At 39.0% G+C, this 20358-nt stretch overlaps 1 protein-coding gene across 3 annotated transcripts in view; it reads right to left on the bottom strand.

Moving 5' to 3' along the window:
* UNC79 (unc-79 homolog, NALCN channel complex subunit) overlaps positions 1-20358 on the bottom strand; it is a gene marked incomplete at both ends in the record, with an annotated part of 109512 nt that overhangs the window by 18394 nt on the left and 70760 nt on the right. For all 3 annotated transcript variants that reach the window (XM_084270580.1, XM_084270579.1, XM_084270581.1), the window contains 8 exons: positions 656-733; positions 6546-6650; positions 11757-11867; positions 12463-12531; positions 14281-14454; positions 15379-15464; positions 15551-15663; positions 16648-16686. In XM_084270580.1, the coding sequence (XP_084126706.1) occupies positions 656-733; positions 6546-6650; positions 11757-11867; positions 12463-12531; positions 14281-14454; positions 15379-15464; positions 15551-15663; positions 16648-16686 (775 nt within the window). The remainder of the gene's footprint in view (positions 1-655; positions 734-6545; positions 6651-11756; positions 11868-12462; positions 12532-14280; positions 14455-15378; positions 15465-15550; positions 15664-16647; positions 16687-20358) is intronic.

Below are 20358 nucleotides of genomic sequence, written 5' to 3' on the forward strand. Positions count from 1 at the left end.
GGGAGGAAAGGTGTTTCATAAAGATTTGCATTAAAAAAAGGATAAAAGTCACACATTCAGAAGATAGATGGGAAAGATCCTATTAGGTCACCCCTAGAGCTGACAGAGATACCCATATAGGCAAACAAATTTTCCTCAGCTTGTGAAGTAGACCTGGGCTAACCCTTATCCATAGACCAAGACCTCCAATTGTGCTGCTGCCTCACTTATTCACTAGGTGTATATTCATTGCCTAGGCACTTATGAGTACTGGTAATATAGCTACAGTCATGAGCAGGATATCAATGAATGTGTTATACATGACCAGAAAAATACCATTAGCCTCCTTCTTCAACCAGATAATCTCCTGTGAGAACGGAGGCCACGGCTTGTAGCTTTCCTCCCTGCTACCATGTTTCACAACATTCAGCTGCTCTGGTCCCCACATGCAGGCTCCAGATGAAGCCAGTTTCATGACTAAAGATGAAAGTAAGGTTAAGCAATCTCAAGAGCTTTCCCAACATTAATAAAAAGGAAGAAGCATCTGAACCTCTGCCTGCAATACACCTTGCTAACCAGAAGAGAAATGAAAAGGAACGAGCATTAAAATGAAGCAAAACAAGCTGAACAAGGTAATGTCTTTTAAAAAAGAGATGTAGTTTAGTTCAGTACTTACTCCAGGCATAGAAGCAATCATCTGTTTATGCAAGATTGTTGACTCAGCTAGTTTTGTTCCAGCATCTGCACAAACAAACTAGAGAAGAAATTAAAGACAAGTTATTTTTTAATTATTTTTGGAGGAACCTGAAGACACTAATAATTTATTCATGACTTTATTAAAATCAGTTCAGATCTCTTCTTGCTCTTATTCATGGTAATTTGCCTTTAGTGCTCTCTCTCTTTATGAACAACCTAGTTAACTCTCAATTATAAATGAGCTAATTTTAATGAAAAAAAAAATCCCCAAACCCTGACTTTAATGTGCTTAATTAACACATATATGCTGTGCAGGAGCAATTTGAAGAATATTATGTAATAAATCAGATTTTCTTTATGAGCAAGAATATATCTTTTTGCCATACCTTGCATATATCAAATGTTCCTCTTTCATTATAGAGTAAATCATGATAAAGGATGATGAGGCAGCATGCCACATTCTTCACTGTAATACCACAACACTTTCACTGAAATTCGACAGTGATGAATTCAGGCACCTGAACAGGCTGCCCAGTGAGTGGTTAAGTCACCATCCCTGGATGTATTTAAAAGATGGGTAGACGAGGTGCTTAGGGATATGGTTTAATAGCAGACAGGTATGGTTGGACTCAATGATCTCAAAGGTCTTTTCCAACCTAGTGATTCTATGAATTATATGAACAATTTTGAATTTGCAGACACACTGGTATGGTGTGGTATAACTTCTATACAACACAGGCCAAAATATTAACAAAATACAAGCTGTTTCTGAGAAAAGGTCATTTACTTTTGTTCCTTTATAGTAGAGTATCTCCATTTGCATTTCTTCTGCTTTTGTTTTCCATGTTACTTTTTTTGCTTACCTTGACCCAAAATTTCTGACATCCATATCATTCATACATTAGACCTGCTAACACTATTATTTAATTATTATAAGCTTCAATAATGCATTGAATACCCTGTAGACAGCTTGCTTGTTCCTAAATGCTGTATTTGCAATTGAGCAATTTCTGTCCATAGTGATGCAATGTAACTTTCAAAGAAAAAGCAGACAGAAAAGAACTGTCACACTAAGGTCAAAGGGTTAATTTTCTTCCTTGAAAATTAACACTACGGTACCATCACAAACTGAGACAGATATGGTCTACAAAATATATTTCACAGTTGTGTGGTGCATGTGTGTTAGCAGTACTCTCAATGACTGACCACTCTTTGTGAAAATATTTCCAAATACCCTTTCCAGACCTAGAATTTAGTCTTACCCTTCCACAAGCTTTACCTTTCAAGGACATATTTCATGTGAAGTTGGACTGCCTACCAAGACTTGGAAATTACTCAGCCTGTGTCTTTACAAAGACCCTGTTTTTTGGGATAAATACCACAAAGACATTCCCGAGTTTAGATTATTAATCTAATTAGGTATCCTCAGGCATAGGTCTGGCTCCAGTTAACTCCCTTCTGGTTAAAATTTATTTTACACCAGAATAAGACAAATGGAAATAAAAAAAAATAATCTAACTCATATTTCAGTTGAGAGATAGCCTGGTGCTCTTCTGTACCACAGCTCTAATAATTACATGGGAAGCAAAAGAAAGTCTTAGGGTTATGGTCTGTATCAATCCAGGAAAGACAGTTGAGTCTTAGTTCAAACAGCAACCATGACTCTCCCCTTCCTTTTCAAAAGAAGGGCCATTAATGGACTTGAGCAAAAGGATAACAGATTTTCTCCTAAGGCACCCTTGCTCAGAAAGAGCAATGCTGACACTAAGTTTGCCAAACAACAGATACCTTGTCTTCTGTGTGACAGGTTTCTTAGCCAACCATTTGTGTTTAGATTAGGGTTCCCTTGTACTACATCAGCTTCAAAAAAGGACCATAATTCCCTGAAGAACCTGGCTGAGTGAGTTCATTGCACTGCTACAGACACTGTACAGCACTCATTATGTAAGTCAACAAAAACGCTTGCCAAAGACAAATGTCATTTATTTCAGACAACGTTTTCTTTTAACAACAATAAGAAGAAGCAGCAGCCAAAGCAACCTCTATTGGCCTCCTGTAAGCTTTCTACGTCTTTGGTACTGAGGAGTTTGAGTTAAGTAACAGATATTAATTTATATGTAAAACACAGCTAACAAACCCCATTCCATCTCTAATAAATAATTAGGCCTTGTTTAGCTTATCTTTCTCATCATCAGACTGCCAGTTCCAAGGAGCTTCCTCAAGTTGCAATGTAGTCAAAAAAGAATGGGGAAACCCAACTCAAGATGAAAAATTTCTTACATTTTCAGTCTAATTTACTGTCATTTAGGTTGTCTCCCTATACAAGTGCTATAATACATCGAGGTGTCACAGGCAAGAGCTTTAACATCAGCCATATGTAAAGAAAGAAGGAAAGAAATATACCTCCACACTGCAAAAAGATGAGAAATAGCCAAATAACTGCCATGCTTCTTACCAGTATTGTCTGCTGAGATACAGCTGCCAGCAGTGTGCCCGGGCAGCCAAGAAGGCCAATGGCATCTTGGCCTATATCAAAAACAGTGTGGCCAGTAGGTCTAGGAAGGTAATTGTGCCCCTGTACTCGGCATTGGTGAGGCCACACCTTGAGTACTGTGTGCAGTTCTGGGCTCCCCACCATCAGAAGGACATTGAGGTCCTGGAGCAAGTGCAGAGAAGGGCAACCAGGCTGGGGAAGGGGCTGGAGGGCAAATCATATGAGGAACGGCTGAGGGAGCTGGGGATGTTTAGCCTGGAGAAGAGGAGGCTGAGGGGAGACCTTATCACCACCTACAACTACCTGAAGGGAGGGTGTAGAGAGGTGGGCGATGGTCTCTTCAGCCAGGTAACAGGAGATAGAACAAGGGGCAATGGCCTCAAGCTGTGCCAGAGCAGGTTTAGATTGGATATTAGAAAAAAAATTTTTACTGCAAGAGTTGTCAGGGCTGGAACAGGCTGCCCAGGGAGGGGGTTGAGTCACCTGCCCTGGATGTGTTCAAAAAAAGGGTAGATGAGGTACTTAGGGGTATGGTTTAACTTAGGATGGGAATGGTTGGACTCGATGATCTTCAGAGGTCTCTTCCAACCTTGTGATTCTGTGAATAATGTCTAAATGAGAATGTCTACTAACTGTAGTGTCTATATACTAAATCTGTAACATACCTCCATTTATAATCAGTTTTTAAAATATACATTCTTATAAATGTATTATATGTAACAATAAATCCTTCCATTCAGTAATCAATAGATCAGATTTTCACAGGGACCACTAGATACACACTGATTGACTGTAGCTGAGGGTCTGCCTCAAAATAGGAGTCACCTAAGTGAAGCAGATGAGATACCCTGAACCTTAGAGCCTGACTGAAAGAGCACATCCTGATGAGACATTAATATAATTTGAAGACAGTGGAAATCCTGAAGATGCATATTGGTGAATGTGAGTGGGAGAAAACTACCAGCAAACAAAATGTTGGGTGAAGAAGCAGTTCCTATGGAAACCCATAGAACAGCAGCATGGTGGGTTTCATTTGTTAGGACAAATGAAGAAGACAGACTTTCTGTACCCTGTATCATTCAGGACACCTATGCAATGATTGGGGCAATCTGCTTAAAATTCCCATTCTTTGTAACGTGGGATAAAGTTAACTCTCATGTTAGCACTGTTGTCACCAGTGACACTGATGGTACCATGTAATCTGAATGAATGTAGGTGTCAAATGTACATTCCTAGGAATTCCTTTGTTAGTCAGCCCACGACTCATCTATCATTGAAGTGCTCATAGCTCTTTTGTTATCTCAAGCATTTTGACTGAATCTCTGTACTCTGCATGCACTGTCTATATAGAATCTTGTGTGGGGACATGACAGGCTTGGAAATGAACCCATTTCCATTTGGCTCTGTGTTAACCCTGCCACAGCTTTATGGATGCAAAACCACACAATTTGAATTAATCTTAGTAGCTTTATGTGGTAGAGAGGTGAACCACATTCTATCAATGACTTCAAAGAAAATTAAATAATCAAATACATATGTGTTTTTACTAGCAGGTTTCTTAAATTACAACAGTGCTTAAAATGGGCTTAGCAGTTACTATGGTATTTAAATTCAAGAGGCTGTGGAATGATTCAGACCACATACTACTGAGGGCTGCCAATTTGCACAGTCAATGGGAGAAGTAGTCATCATGCCTCCAGTAGGCATCTATGGCAGGTGGTCTGAATACAACCCCTATTATTTTACCACTGACTGCATCAAAACAGAAGCTGGCTGCTTTGGATAGCAGGAAATATGAATCACTTCATCAGCCTCTAAAAGAGAGACATCATAAAAGACATTTATATCCACATTAGGTGCTGTTGTGTAAGTCATGAATATATCCCAAAGTGAATACAGCGTACAGGAGGAAAACCCAGGCAATTATCATTTTGTCTTTGAGACAAAGATAATGTCAGGGAGAGTTTTGCTTACTGCATCTATCAGGGAATTGACTAAATGTGGAGGACAAGTGTTTACCAGTTAAATCCCACTGCCAAAACTGAGATGGCATGTTTGCATTCTCAAATGAGGAATTGAGGATTGACTAGACTGTGAAAATGTCACCTTTTGGGTCAGGGCAGGCATAGGACTGAGCTACACAATGGAGCAAAGCAAAACATTGCTTTATTTTGTCATGTGGCTAAAGTCAGTTCAAGTCAACAATGCACATGGTATCAAGCTGCATCACTGAAAGACTCTTGGTGGCTGTTAAGATGGGACCAAAAACTGGAGTCTGGGCAAAAAGGCAGCAAATTTCTGCTTTTTAAATTAAAATTTTTTGTTAAAAGATAAACCTTATCATTGAAAGAAAAATCCCCAAGTGTTATTCTTCCCCTAACACTGATGGCATAATAATTGTTTTCAGAGTTATCCTAACTGCTATGTAATTTCACTTGTCAGTTATTATTTCTCTGTCAACTGGCAACCACTTATTTACTATGAGTAATGTACCAGTACTCCAAAGAAAACAAGCCTATAGTAAACTATATGAAGCTTTGACCCTACCTATAATGGAAGTGGAAAGAGTGAATGGAGCTATGGTGCTGGGAACTGAATGAATGATTTACTTAATGAACATCTTGCCTGACTCTTACAGAGTGCAGTTATCCTAGTGCCCTCAGGTTAGCTCATTGTAAACAATTAAAACCCACTACCTGTGATTAAAACTGATGGACTTCAGTAAATTGTTTTTGCAGGACAGGCTAGTGATGCCAAACAGTGCCACACTTGGCATTTTAGAGGCAGAAAGTTTTTTCACAAGTTTGTATCTTACTTCCTGAGATTTGCCTATGAAAAAAGCTAGTTTAACTCCTACCTCAGCAATCCACAGAATGAAAGGAAGAGAAATATTGTCAATATTTCTGGGAAGCTCCATGTAACCTTCAGGGACTGCCTGAATAGACAGGCACTGAGTTCTGGCCCATGACAAACTAGCACCCACACAAACTGCTCTCTGGTTTTGGGGCTGTGATGTGAAGACAAGGCAGCAGTTGGGGCAGCTGCCTCTCTGGGGCACAGTATGAAGCTCAGTGGGCTCAATCCTTCTGGATTCCTTCCAAGTTGAGATCTGTTCTATGACGCTCAATACATCAGCAATGATGCACAGGTCATTATCATCCTGGGAAATGTGGATTTCCAAATTAGCTTCTTAAATTTTAGTGTGGGAGTCTAAATGTATGCACCTATGGCTGCAAATATAACTGGATTTTCATCCAAAAACTTCTTGCTTCCCTAACATTGCTGGTACTTTCTGCAACCATGTTGGACCTGCTTCCCTTTCCACATTTGGACCAAGACAGGATTAGTATGAGAATTACATGAGAATCTCCTGTACCTGTACCAACAGCAGCAGATTCATGTCTGGTAAGGGTGACTTTAACTTGAGTGCCTGCAGTAACTCCAATATGACACTGCGCGTCAAGTAGAATTTGTCCCTTTCCTACAACAGAAAAACACAGAATTAGGAATGTCCTGAAATTCAGTGACACTCACAGGTAAACCATAAATATACTTTTTCTCTAAGTTTGAGAATAAAAAAGTTACAAAAGGGTTCTGGTTTCTCCTCTCTTACATAAAAAAGCAGACATCATTCATGGCTTATGTAATACCACAGACGTGAATGAACAGACATCAATGAGGGTGATTCAGTTTTGGTGTCGTTACCAGGCACGATACACAAGACTGTAACAGTTCACATGTGAAATATGGATGGGTTTTTAAAAACAGTTATAAACCAGCTATAAAGCTCAGGCATGCAGCACAGCTTTCACTTCCCACATAAAGGGAAAAGGGGAAAGCAGTAAGGATTGGTACAGGACAACACAACTGGCAGTAGTATTTAGCATTATTCTTTCTTTAAACCTGTCAGAAATGGTCTACATTTTACCATATTTCTTTTTCTGTTGTTGTTCCCCTTAAAGTAAGGGTGCCTGCACTAAGTCAGCTTGGACATCTATTTTCCTTCTTTAGACTAGCAGTACTTTTCCACTTACACAGCTGCTACAACAGAAACATTTTAAAACATAGGGGAAAATCAGCCAATGGAGATTAGGACACAAAAGCCTAAGAATAGAGTTGTAGAGCTGAGACAGCAAGGAGGGACAAAAGATGAGCCTGGTATTCATCTTACTTTGACATTCTCTGGCTTTAGATGATAAAGTAAAAATATGGAACAAATCTATAACCTGCTACTGACCAGAGTAACTCAAAAATTTCAATCAGTGGGAAGACTTACAGCGAGCTCTCTTTCAAATGATCATTAGAGATCAAATAATGTCATTTTATAAAGAGAACATATCCAAAGTGGGCTTAAGATTTAGTCTGATATCTTCCATCTTGTAAGTCTCATGCACTTGTGTGCTCACTAAAGTTAAATGTGTGGAACATTTTACTCATTGAGGACCTCAGTTCCTCTGTGACATCTGTAAAATGGGATAATAATGTTTTCCTCTTTCTCAGACAAGTCTCAGGAGGTTAACTTTGTGAGGGTCAGTATGAAGGCCACCTCCAGCTGCACACAGTAGCAAATGCAGCTAAAAGGGAAGGAGTTGGAGGAGATGAATAGCTGGAAGTGAGAGAGTATTATGAAATCATTACTTGAGGGGACAAGTACTCAAAATTCACACATCCTACATGTATGAATGGTGCTCTGATACAAATAATACAGTATAAGAACATCCAAAAGAGGTCAGACCAGAACAAGTGTCCCAAATAACTTCTCTCTCACAAGGACATAAGCAGATGCAAAAGACAGAATAAAAACAAGGCAAGCATGTGTAATTCCTACTACTACTCTCCTAGCCACCAACTGTTTTTAGCTCAGGGAACTTCTGAGCTACATGGTTTCTGTATAATTCATAATGCTCAGTGGATTTGTCTTCCACATGTGTCCATTAACATCTTAGACCCACACCAATTTTTAGCTACCACAGTACTTGGTACCTGTTACACAGTAAGAGTCACACTTTGTTGAATAACCACTTTACTTGCTTTGACACTCTTTCCTATAAATTTAATATGTTCTTGTTCTTGTACTGGCAAGGCATGAAATTACCCATCCTTGTCTGAGTCACTTGTGACCTTACAGACCTCTCACATTCCCATCAGTTGTTGCTTTTTCAGACTGAAAAGCCCTAGTTTAGTTGCTCTGTATGTGGGACTCTCCCCACTGTTTGATTGTTGTTTTTACGCTATTTGAACTTCCTCAGATTCCATTACACTCTGATTGGGGATGAGAAACCAGAACGGTGCAAACAGACCCTGATTACTTGCTAGAATTCACCAGAGAGCGACCCTGCCCACCAGCTCATGCCCTCACAGTCTGGAGACACATACATAACACTGCAGTCCCATGCTCAGACAGCTGACATCAACTTTTGGGTTACATCCCCCAACAGACTGGTGAGACCTTCCTAGCAGTGACCCAGCACAGTAGCCTGCACACACTGGAAAAGGAGTGAGGCAAAATTCTTTCAAAAGAATTCAGCTGGTTACACACTAACACCTATGCTCCAGAGGGTGTAATTGAGCCATAAGAAATTGCTTTGTCAGAACACTGGGAAGGAAGCTTAGGCTTCAACCCTAGCTTTCCTTGGCTCTAAGGATAATACAAGGGTGAGCTACCCCAATTTCAAAGTAGTTCCTTATCTCACAGTCTTAACTTTCAATGTTTAAGTGCATGCACTGCAGATGAAGCAAAATCAAGTCAAATGTTTTTTGACATCTGACCTCTTCCTTCCTGCACTGTAAATCAGGAGTGATGACACTGAAGTCAATAGCCCAAAGTATCCTTCTTATCAAAGTCTACTCATTCCTGTCATTCTGCTGGTGATAAATATGTATAAACACAGTTTATACATACTTTAAGACCTTTATATTCTGCCACAGTGCTGAAAATGGCATTAGTTCCATGAGAATAAAGCCCAGAGGAGTCACATGTGTAAACTTGGTATGAAAGAATCAAGAATCCAACCCCTTTAGCCTCTCTTCAGTCAAATTAACCCTCTCAAATGTCTATGCATCTCTATAAAAAATGCCTTTCAACCTTCAAACTGTGACTTGACATAAGTCTGTATGTAGAATGTGAAACTATTGAAGTTTGTTTCTAGCAGTATCTCAGGGCATAAACTCAGGAATGAGAATAGTAAATCTGGGTCTTTAATGGAGTGGTAATGCTACCCTCCAAGTAAAATACTAGAAAGCAAAAGTATTTTATCACTTTTGCTACTACAGTAATTACAAACATTGAAAATTCCTTTTAAAAATTCAATATCAAAATCATGTTGTGTCCATTTCAGTGACATTCTGCATTTACTTTATAAGGGTCAACAGAACATTAGCAAAAGAGTAAGTTTAGACTCAAGCTTCTGCAGCAGTAAGAGATAAGACAGCCAAGAAGTATTCATTTAGGACCTTAAGACACTTGAAAGGAAAGCTGAAGATAAGATTACAATCCACAAAAGAGATGCTACTTTCAAATGAATGTTCCAAAGGAACAGAAAAAAACAAACTGCTGACCTGGAACAGAAACCCAGACAAGGAAATATCAGATTGATGTGTCTTCAAGCTCCAAGACAAGAGAAACCAAGATACTCCTGCCAGAGGGTATTAGGAAAATCTTGGAGATAAAAAAAATATTGAAGTGGTTGGTTGTGCAACACTAAAGTGTATGTCAGAGTGGCTTCATCTTACAAAATGCAAAAATCCTCCACATCTTAGCTCAAAGTTGGGGTTTTGTTCCAGCCAGCACATTCACAGTTGCAAAACAAGCAATTAAATCTGAATAATTACAATGTTCACAAAATATATATTGCTTCTGGAATTCCCTTCTATGTGGTATTCTGTTACAAACAATGCAGCCATCACAACTGAAGTGTTTTTTTCTAACAGCAGTCATTAATTTGATATCTCTAATGCAAGACTATGGTAAGCAATCAGAAATAACAAAGATAATGTAGTGTGGAGTTCCACTAAATTAAGCAGTTTGTGGCTATAAACTGAATGCATGAATTCTGGGTCACCAGGTTGCATTAAACTAAATCAAGAAGGAAATTTTACCCAGCACTATGTTCCAAGCATCCTGTGTGCAATTAAGTACTTGGTATATTAATAGAACACTGAACCAGGAAGCACCAAGAAAAACATGGGGTTTTTTTAATAACCTGGTTTTAATAAAATTTTCTGGAAATAACCAAAACTGTGGATAGAGCATGAAGGGAGTGAAACATTTCCTGTATTTCACAATTTGCTGTGGCAGGCATGCATGAAATAGTCTTATCAGGCCGCAAATGCAAGAGGAATGTCTTTGCTTCAGTTTTAAATGGGGATTTTCTTCTGTTTCAATGAAAAAAACCCTCACTGTTGGGCATAACATTTTTCTCAATTTGTCTTGCCCAAAGCCTTAATGAAAGATCTAACTCAAATTTCTTCCAAAATCTGGTCAGTATCTTCTGTATTATGAATATTTTGCTTTCATTTCATTTTTCAAATGACACAAAAAGGTAGTATCTGCTTGCTGTAATCAAACATACTGTTAGTTTCTATTAAATACTTCAAACCATTACACCTGTAAAAGCTTTTTCTTATTCTTTTATGGTGTGGGTTTTCTGTAAGGGTGTCACTGCTTTTATCATTTTATCTTCACTTTCCAGTGATATTTTAAGTCTTATAAACTGCAGCAACGTGTGCTCCAATTGAATGTTACCAGTATAGAAAAATCATGTAGCTATTCATGAGAAAATACTTCCTGACAATTAATTACTGTTTTGACAAACATATAAGGATGGAAAACTGTGCACTCAGTGGCTGAAGCAATGTTTTTTCTTAGTACCTAAACAATCCTCATAATGGAACATAGTGGGCCTTACTAAAAGGCTTGATTGGGTTCTGTGGATTTTGTTGTTATTCAACCTCTCACAAAAATGAACTTAAGAACTGTTATTTGTACACCATAGCTTTCATCCAGGAATCTTAAAAATGTCTTAAAGGTGCACCTATACTCTTCTCTTGTCTATACAGCTTACAGCCATGCACGCCAAAGTGAAATACCTAATGCAAAACAAAACAGCATCTAAGCTGGGAAGCTACTAACTCAGCATCTTCTGCTTTACTTAGATACTTGTTGCCTCCTCACAGCTGGGCTCTCAAAAGGCACTACCAGGAATATTTAACTTTTTACTGCACAAGGTATGTGGCTGAACTTGTGCACTGAGGAAGATGTAACTGTACAGACATTTAAAGTCATAAAAGAATAGCAGATACCATCCTTACAAGAGAAGAAAAAAAACATTCAAAGTCAGGAAGTCACACCAGAATACTTCCCTAGCCAACGTTTTCAGTAGGTTCCCTTTATCTGTGTCTATATTGGAAATGTGAAACAAAGCTTTATTAAAAGGCACTGAGTCATGACCACCACTTCATTAGCCAAACTACATTAAAACTGTGGACATCTGAAACTTGACGCTGATTTAATCTTTACTTACAACTATCCTACTTGAGTGAACTGGGACTTTGTCTGTCCTATTTTCAGATACAGTCTCAGTGTTACCTTAGTGAAGGCTCGGTAGCACAAACCACACAGTTCCACCAGGTAGGCCAGAGTGAAGACAGCATTCTGAATGACAAAGCTCAGTAATTTTGAAAAAGGCTCCAGAAGACTCTGCAATGACATGATTTAGAGAAATCAATAGCTGGTTGCTCAGCAAAACAAAAAGCATTCCAACTCTGAAACGCCTGAATGGAACAGCCTTATTTTTAGCTCAGAGGCTATCTTGCTGGGATTTATACTGCTTCAGGCAAAAGGCTATTCTATCTAGCATTTGCCTTATGCTTGTATGAGAAATTAGAAGCACAAAATTAGAAAATAGTTTCACCTCTGACACAGTGCTTATGAGATAGAAGAGATTCTGTAGTGTTTATACAGGAAAACCTCACTGACCTCAGTGGAATTGTACTTCAGAACTTCTAAGGAAGACCATTAATATCTTTTTTCCCTTTTATTTTTTAAGAAAAAAAAAAAGAGGAAGGGAAAAAAAACACCCCATGAAATCTTTAAGAAGATATACATTCACACCCTCTCAGCAATGTAATCCCACCCACACTTTACTGTAACCTAGATTCCAAAGCTCCTATCATCCTCCCAAAGTATCAGACTGCACAATTTTATGCTTATATATGATACTTGCCTAGCTAGGCAATAAGAACACAGTCTTAGAATAGTGCAGGCTACAGAGTTTTGTCTTCTTGGAACTTACCCTAGTGGCACTAGTGGTAGGTATCTTCAACAAGCAAATCATGATTCTTAAACTAGAATCTAAAGAACACTGGGAATGTATTTAAAGGCAGAAAAGGAAAGGGAAAAGAGAAAAAAAACCAGAGTTAGTCCATTTCTGTGCATGTCTTGCTTTTACTGGTGGCAGCTATGAATGAGTTATAGGAAATCTGAGGCATGATCCCTGGTGATTGATCTTTACTTACATTGCTTAAACTGGCTTATTCTGGAACACACCATCATACCCCTTCAGTAGTAAATTACCACAGCACTGGCCTTCAGATGAGAAAATTTCACTATAGGGCTAGTTTGGAAAAGTTAACTTTACCCCTTTTATGACAAAAATGTCCTACAAATATATTTCTGCTGTAATAAAAATGGACTGGGGGGTTGGGGTGGGGGCCGGAAGAATGGGTTAGCAGGAGGGGGAGGTTTTGCACCATCTACCTCACACTGTATTTCTGTGGTTGCCCTGGGCTATGACACACACCAAGATGGGGCTGTAACTCACACCCTGTAACACCAGAATGTGCCCTGGCAATAGCTGCTCCAGAGGCCCCTCTAAAATTGTTCCTGACAGTGTAATTTATTTTTCTTCTGCATAGTTCACATAGATCACAGCAGTCAATGGGACTTTTCAGGGTCTATTCATTGTCTTGCCCTGCTGCAAACAACTGTAACAGCAGAGTCATTTATGATCCCAGAGGAAGGAATGGGAGATGGCAAGTTGAGAATGAAGCAACTGTTTTATTTGTATGACTAACAACACCTCTCATTAATGAACGGGTGACCAGAGTAAACACTACATCTATATGTTCTCTGAATGGCAGATATGTAGTTGGAGCTATCAAGATACAATCAATTTATTTTTATTTATTTCAATTAGACAAGATGCAACAGATCAGGATGGCTAGTATGCAAAAGGAATGGTTATTGCCTGTTTGGTTTAGTCAGTGCTGCAGGACAGTGCCTCAATTTACCTAAACAGGTTTCAAGATCTGACTATTACAGAACAGTGTCAAGGAATTTAATATCATTCATGCAATTTGGTGGTGACACTCAATTTAAAAGACAATGTTATAAGCCACAAAATTAGATTTTGGATCCCTCAGCCCATAGTGAGCAACACTGTCTTGCAAAGAAGAAATTACCATGGGCTGGCTCACACCATAGGAAATAAAGTCAGAATAAGGGTGTCAGAACACCATGTTAACCAGAAAGACTCAGAAGTTTTTACTTTGTTTACTAAAAAGACATCTGGAAATGAACACAGCAGGAGATAAGATCCCTTTGCATGTCCTCTGAATGCTCAGAGAGCAAAGCTTCTAGCCTCAGTTTCTATAACTATATTCTGATTACAGCCAGAGCTACAATCTGGTCAGCCAAATGGGCTAGGCTCAATTCCCAGTAGTCTCAGTTCTCTGTGCCTGTCTGACTATTGTGTACTTTCAGCAAATTAATTAGGTGGTGCTGCTCCTCTTGAGAGTTTTGTTAAAACTAGATGGATTTTTACTGCCAAATGCTGTTTCTCTCAAATGCAGTATTCTGATCTGACAAAGAAAGGGCACAGAAAGTGTAGAGCAAACAAGCCAACAGAGGTGAAGAGTACTCTGGTCAAAATTGTTACTGTTACCCATGGAAAATATAATTACAGAGATACAGTAAATTCAGTCCTCTGGGAACATTAGTTGAATTATTAGGAAAATAACTGACAATGCACCCTGATTTCTCATCCACAGCTTTCCCACTGTTTTGATACATCCTGACCATATAGCTCATTTCAGGTGTGCATGTATCATACCTTAAGTGGCAAAACACAAGGGAGTTTAGTAAGGAAGGTCTGAAACTGATTACTGATTGTGGTCCAGAGGTTGCTGGGAGAATCCATCGGCAAGGCTTCCATGAAAGTAGCGATGTTTTCCAAACAGCGAAGCATTGCACCCCCTGCTGGTAAATTCTTTTTGTTGTTTAAACCCTGGGAAACAAAACAAGAACTGTAAACAAACGTACACGTGCAGAAATGGCCCATTAACCAGTAGTTCGAATTGCCGAGGTTAATTTGTTCAGACCAAATACTATTCACCACTTTTATAATGCTGATGAGAAAATGGTGAGCAGGGAATTTGAACTCTGTATGTGACAGTTAAGTCTAATTCAGTTTCTAAATTATCGACCAAAAGATTTTGAGCCAAAGCAGGGTCCTAATTCATAACCTGCTTAGGCTGGCTTGGCAGTTAGAAAAGCAGAACTTGTCTTCACCAGTGGATTGTCAATGTTTTCCTTTGGACAGTTTTAAACAAACTTGTTGACTAATGTTCAGCAGACCATGCATACTTTTTGGCCTTAGGGTCAGGCCTGGAAAGACAAACAGTTTTAACGTGATCCCAAAGTCACTGTATGAAGCAACCATCATATTCATGGAACAGCAGAGCCCATGCAAGTGACTCCTGCTGGTGGATGGATAAAAACTACAGGAGAAACAAGCTGAGAGCACAGAAGGCAGTCAGGGAAAGGCAGGCTATAAATCTTTGGACCACTTGTCATCTTGAGAAACTTGTCATCTGATACAGGGGAGCGGGTGAGCTGAGATGCACGAGCAGAAATGTTCCTGAAAAACAGAACTAGTGCTTGGAGAAGGCATGGCCCACACTGCCAGTGTGCAGGACAGCTCCAGGAGCTAGTCCAAGGCAAGAAAAAAAGCAAGCTATCAGTTAGACCAAAACCCAGAAGGAAATTGGTGAGGCCAGCCTAATTCTGCTTCCAGGGGGGACAAAACAAAAAAATCACACTGCTTTTGCTGACAAAAGTTTGAACTCTTAATGGATGAGGAGAAATGATCCAATATGCCTGATAATGCTAATAAAACTACCACCATTAACAGAGCTGGTTGCCAACATACCTCTAACAGCTGGCTCAGAGCAGCGATGGAACTCAGCTCACTGAAGTCCATAAGAGACGTGGCCAAGGTCCGTAAAAAACTTCCATCTGAAATTCAAATTACATTTTTACACTGACTGTCCACGCAGAGGTAACTGAAGGGGTGATAAAGGCATTCAGGTACTGCACACAACCTTTAATATTGCTCTGGAAAAGCTGGGGAAAGATGCCATTGGGAGCCAGCTGATGGAACACACAACGCAGGAACTGCTTGGCCACCCCTGCAGCATTTCCAGGGATCATCATGCTGAAATGAAGGGAAGGACAAGGAAGAAGAAAGAAATTGCATTGCAGACTAAACATTTTTTGAAGTTGTCTATATGGAGAAAACAAAGATGATCTTATTCTTTTTATTCATGGAAGTGTTCAGTTACAAGTGAGACCATCAGAGAGAGAGCAGCAGAGCTGACTTGATCCCAATAAACAGTTCAGCATGTTGATTTTATGACTTCAGCTCAACTGTGCAGAGCTGAAAAAGTTATGTACACATAACTAAAGTGTTTAAGTCTCAGTAAATAGTTGCATTTCTCCTGATTCTCCACATAGTTTTACTAGTGAATCATCCAAGTTTGAAATATAATCTATTTTCAGCTCGTGCATTTCAGTATTAGGTGATGAGGGTTTTGGCTTTGCCATAAAACAAATGAACAACAGGTAAACACACACATTAAAATATTAATTTGCCTCTAGCAGATTCCTTCAAGAAATGAAGTACTTCCTAATCACTCGTAAAATGAATGGTTTCATTTAAAATGCTAAAGTATTATCTATTTACTCATAAACTGCACATTTTAACATTTTTTACAGCTTCTCAAAATGAATTTATCTTATTCAGCATCTGATTTACATAATGAGACATCATTACCAGGGGTTCTCCATGGCCAGGGATGATTCACTTGATTGGACGTATGGAGATAGTTTACCAAGGCAAATAGAGAACACAGAAGAAGCTAGAAAAGGCTGCACTGAAATTGTGGAAACCAGAAGGCATCTTTCAAATACATCTGAATCTGAATTTTTTCAAGTTCTACACATATGAAAATGGGTTCCTGTTCATCCTCAGAACACAGAAGATATTTGAAACACGTGGGATGGGCAGGGTTTTTTTCCTCTTACTCCCAAACCTTAAAAAGATTTTTTAAATGTTAAATTTAGTTGATTTCAGGGTCAGGGAGGAGGAGTCTTTAGATTAATTGTTTCATTTTGGCCAAAGTATCCTTTGCTACCATACCTTTCTGCTTGATTGGAAAAACTGGTACTTGATGCCAACCTAGAATAAAAATAAAAAAATAAGTGAAGCTCATATGCTTTTTTGGAATTGCTTTTTTGAGTAAGCAAAGAAAGCATCCTTTTCCTAAGCAAAAAACAATAATGTTAAAGAACACTTTAAATGTCACCAGAAAGGTCTTTTCAATAGCACAAAAATTAAGTCAAATCATGTTTGCACAACATATAAGCTCTATTCAGTCTTGCAGCCTCACAAATATTTAACAGCTCTGACGAAAATTCTGCTTGCCTCCCTGTACCAGCATAAAGATGATGAAGTAAACCCATTGCCTTACATGCTTATCATGGACAAGTACTAACCTAGAGGGATTTGGAGGAAAAAAGTGTTTGCCAGAAGCTGGTTACTAAATGAATTGTTTCTGATTAACATGGCAACAAAGACTAAGCCAAAATTCTCTACTTGGCAGTCTGAAGTGAGGCTTCCAGTTCCAGATTTCAGCATCTTAATAACTGGCCTAATTTCAGAAACACTAAGTACCTATGAGCTCTTACAAAGTCAGGTGATAAATGCTGGGTTCTCAAAAATTAGGTCATTTATTTTAGTATCTAAATATAGATTTGAAGCCAAATATGGGCGTTCAGTGATGAAAATATAGAACACAATATTAAAGCTTCAATACCCAGAACATGTAAATGAATAATCAGGGCTTATAATATCAACACAACACACCCTTAACACTAAAAGCCACTAAAAAGCAATTGCAAAGATGTACATTGGTACTATCTCTTACATATAAAATACCATGTGATTTTTACTTTCATCTGCTGCACATCACTATTTCAGTTGGTATAAGCTGATACATCTAAAGAGAAAGTTTGTAGAGCTATGCTAATTTACATCTGCTAATGATCTGGCCATCAATGTTTATCTTTGATTCACAATCCTTTTAGGCTGGATTTAGCTGTTGCTCAATCTGCTGTCAGCTTCTGTTCTGAAGACAGTTTTGTCTTTACTCACCACTGCAATGATCCAAAAAGGACCCTAAGGCAGCACTGATGAATGCTTCAGTGTGAACCAAAATGGATTATGATTTTCATTAATGATTCACAACAAGCTGGGAACACAACACACTTTCAACAGTGCAACAGTCTGAGGCTGGATGGTGCAGGGGACTGAAGATTACAGTCTCTTCGGTTTTTCAAGCATAAATCAGAAAAATTCATTAGAGTTCTTAACTCCACTGTTGTTAAGAGTGGTCCAGACTAAAACACAACATATTAATGCTGCTGTGCAAAGCTAATTCTGGGTGAAAATATATCTGAAGCTACCTTCAAATGATACAGACCTTGATTCTGCAATAATTGTAGCATCAGGTTTCTGTGGAATGCAATGAGACTGATCTCGTGCCCATTCGTTACATTGATTTTCAAAAATCTTCTAAAGCTCAAAACCACAACAGTACAAAATATTTCTTCTAAAAGAAATCAAACTCCTATGCAAAGTTCTTCTCTCCTATTGAATGCAACAACGCAAACATGAGTTTTCCAATAAACAAAACATTTGGTTTCTAACTTTGGAAAAACTCAAGACTTGGGAACATCTGAAACTTTTTGAAATGTGCAGATTGTACACATTTCTCCTTGCTACTCTAAATATTGCACAAAGGCCATGAACCTCCATCGTTACCTCCACTTTGCAGACTGCAAAGCAGACCAGTAAACGGACAGTAGACAGTGAATGGATATGTTCAAATTTGTGCATGTTAAGGCCAGAAGTTAAGCCTTTTCAAAGCTCCTGTAAGTCAAGAGCCTCAATGCCATTTTCATACAGAGCCTTGATGCTTAGAAACCTAAATCTCACTGGAAATCAATGAAATAAGAGTCAGGAACTAGAGCATAAAGTTCAGTGCATACCAGAGTCTTACAAACATGTCAATCTCCAATTGTCAGTAACTTGAACCCAGAACTTTTTCTCTTAGGAAAATCCCAATAGATGCTCATCCGCATCTGTAGGTACTCGAGTGGCTTTTGCAAATCTTTGTGTACTGTTTAGGGATTCAGGAAGACCCTGGATTTCTTAACTCTTTGTTTCCTATTCTAAATATTAAAGTAGTAGTTATTTTCCTAAGAATATAAGTACAAGTCTCATTCATTCTCACCTCTCCTGGCAGATGGGTATTTAGAAGCAATGATACGACACTGCTTGATGAAAGACAGGGACTTGGGTTATACACGAGGCACCTGAATACCCTTCTGCTTCTATATGCTGCTTATTTTGCACGTGTTGAAAGTAATTCCTGTGTGGGGAGCCCCTTACTGGACTTAAAATTTGTTAGAAATGACAGCCAGTAGGAAGAACACAGGATATTTACCAGGAATACCCCACATTGCATGCCATCTGCTGCTCTACAACAATCAGCTGTCTCACTCCAAAGACGCAGCCTTTCTTCCTTAAAGCACAAAAAAGGTAACCCATTCAGCTCTCACCCCTTGATAATTTATCTTCCAAGTAATTTACTCTCTGTGGCTGTACCACTGCTGTATTTACAAGAATCACAGAGAATGGATAGAATCTGTTCAGATTAGAATTTTTCCTTCCATCAGTTCATTAGCAGTGACAGTGGGGAATTGCAGCCTTGCAATTAATGGAAATGGAGGAGCTGAATAGCTACTGTGTTTACATGGAATTGGAAGGTAATGGAAAGGGAGAGCTGTGAGGTGCCATGCTCCTGCAGAAGTCACAGCCACTGAAAAGAACATGGAAAAGGAGACCTGAGCATCATTTCTCACTTACAGTGCTGCACATCCCTCCCAATTCTTAGGCAGGAAGTTGTGGAAGTGGCAGACACAGCAAGGACTTGTCTGGCCCTGTGTGGACCCAGAAGTTGGACTTGATAGTCCTTATGGGGCCCTTCCAACTCAGGATATTCTATGATTCTAAGACAAGGAATATAGTAGCAGTGGTGCACTTCACTTGCACACTGGGTAAAAGTCACAAGAGATACCAGAGACAATGTTAGGAATGGTTAGGAAGCCCTCATAAGGAGACTGCTCTTCACTTAGACTTAATTAACATACAAAATGTGGTTGAAAAGCCTGAAGAACTTCAGGTATGCTGGTGAATGATGACACCTAGGAGTCAACACTCCTCTAGGAGCAAGAAAATTCAGAAAAGCTGACCACATTTGTGCACGACTTCTAAAGCAGGAACTACATAAAACCAAAAAATTCTGCCAAAGCAGCAGAAAGGGGTAGCCAAGAGAATTCAGTCCTTACAAGAAGAACAGAAGCTCCTTGAGAACATTAAATTAGAAGCACAGGGCCAAGATATCCCACTTGTTAAAAAAGAATTAAAGAGAGCAGAAGAAAGGAAAGGTGAGAGGGGTTATTAGAAAAAAGAAGGATTCTTACAGAAAGCTGAAGTCATGTCTCAAATGAAAGCAGAAAAGCATAAATTCTGACAAATCCAAAGTAAAAACCACAAGAAGGCAGGCCAAAAAAATGGTTCAAGGAGCAACTAGCAGAAGGAATAAAAACTAACCATAAATTTTCCTTCAAATAAAATGAGATCAAGAAACATGCCACAGAGCATGCTGCATCAATTGCTGTTTAAGGAATAAACAGGGCACTCTGGGAAGACAACACTACTGCAGAAGAACTAAACTAATTCTTTATATCACTGCTTACAGTGGGACAAGCTGGGGGGATCCCCAAG

The sequence above is a fragment of the Gallinula chloropus genome (assembly GCF_964237585.1).
Source record: "Gallinula chloropus genome assembly, chromosome: 14".
Classification (NCBI taxonomy): Eukaryota; Metazoa; Chordata; class Aves; order Gruiformes; family Rallidae; genus Gallinula; species Gallinula chloropus.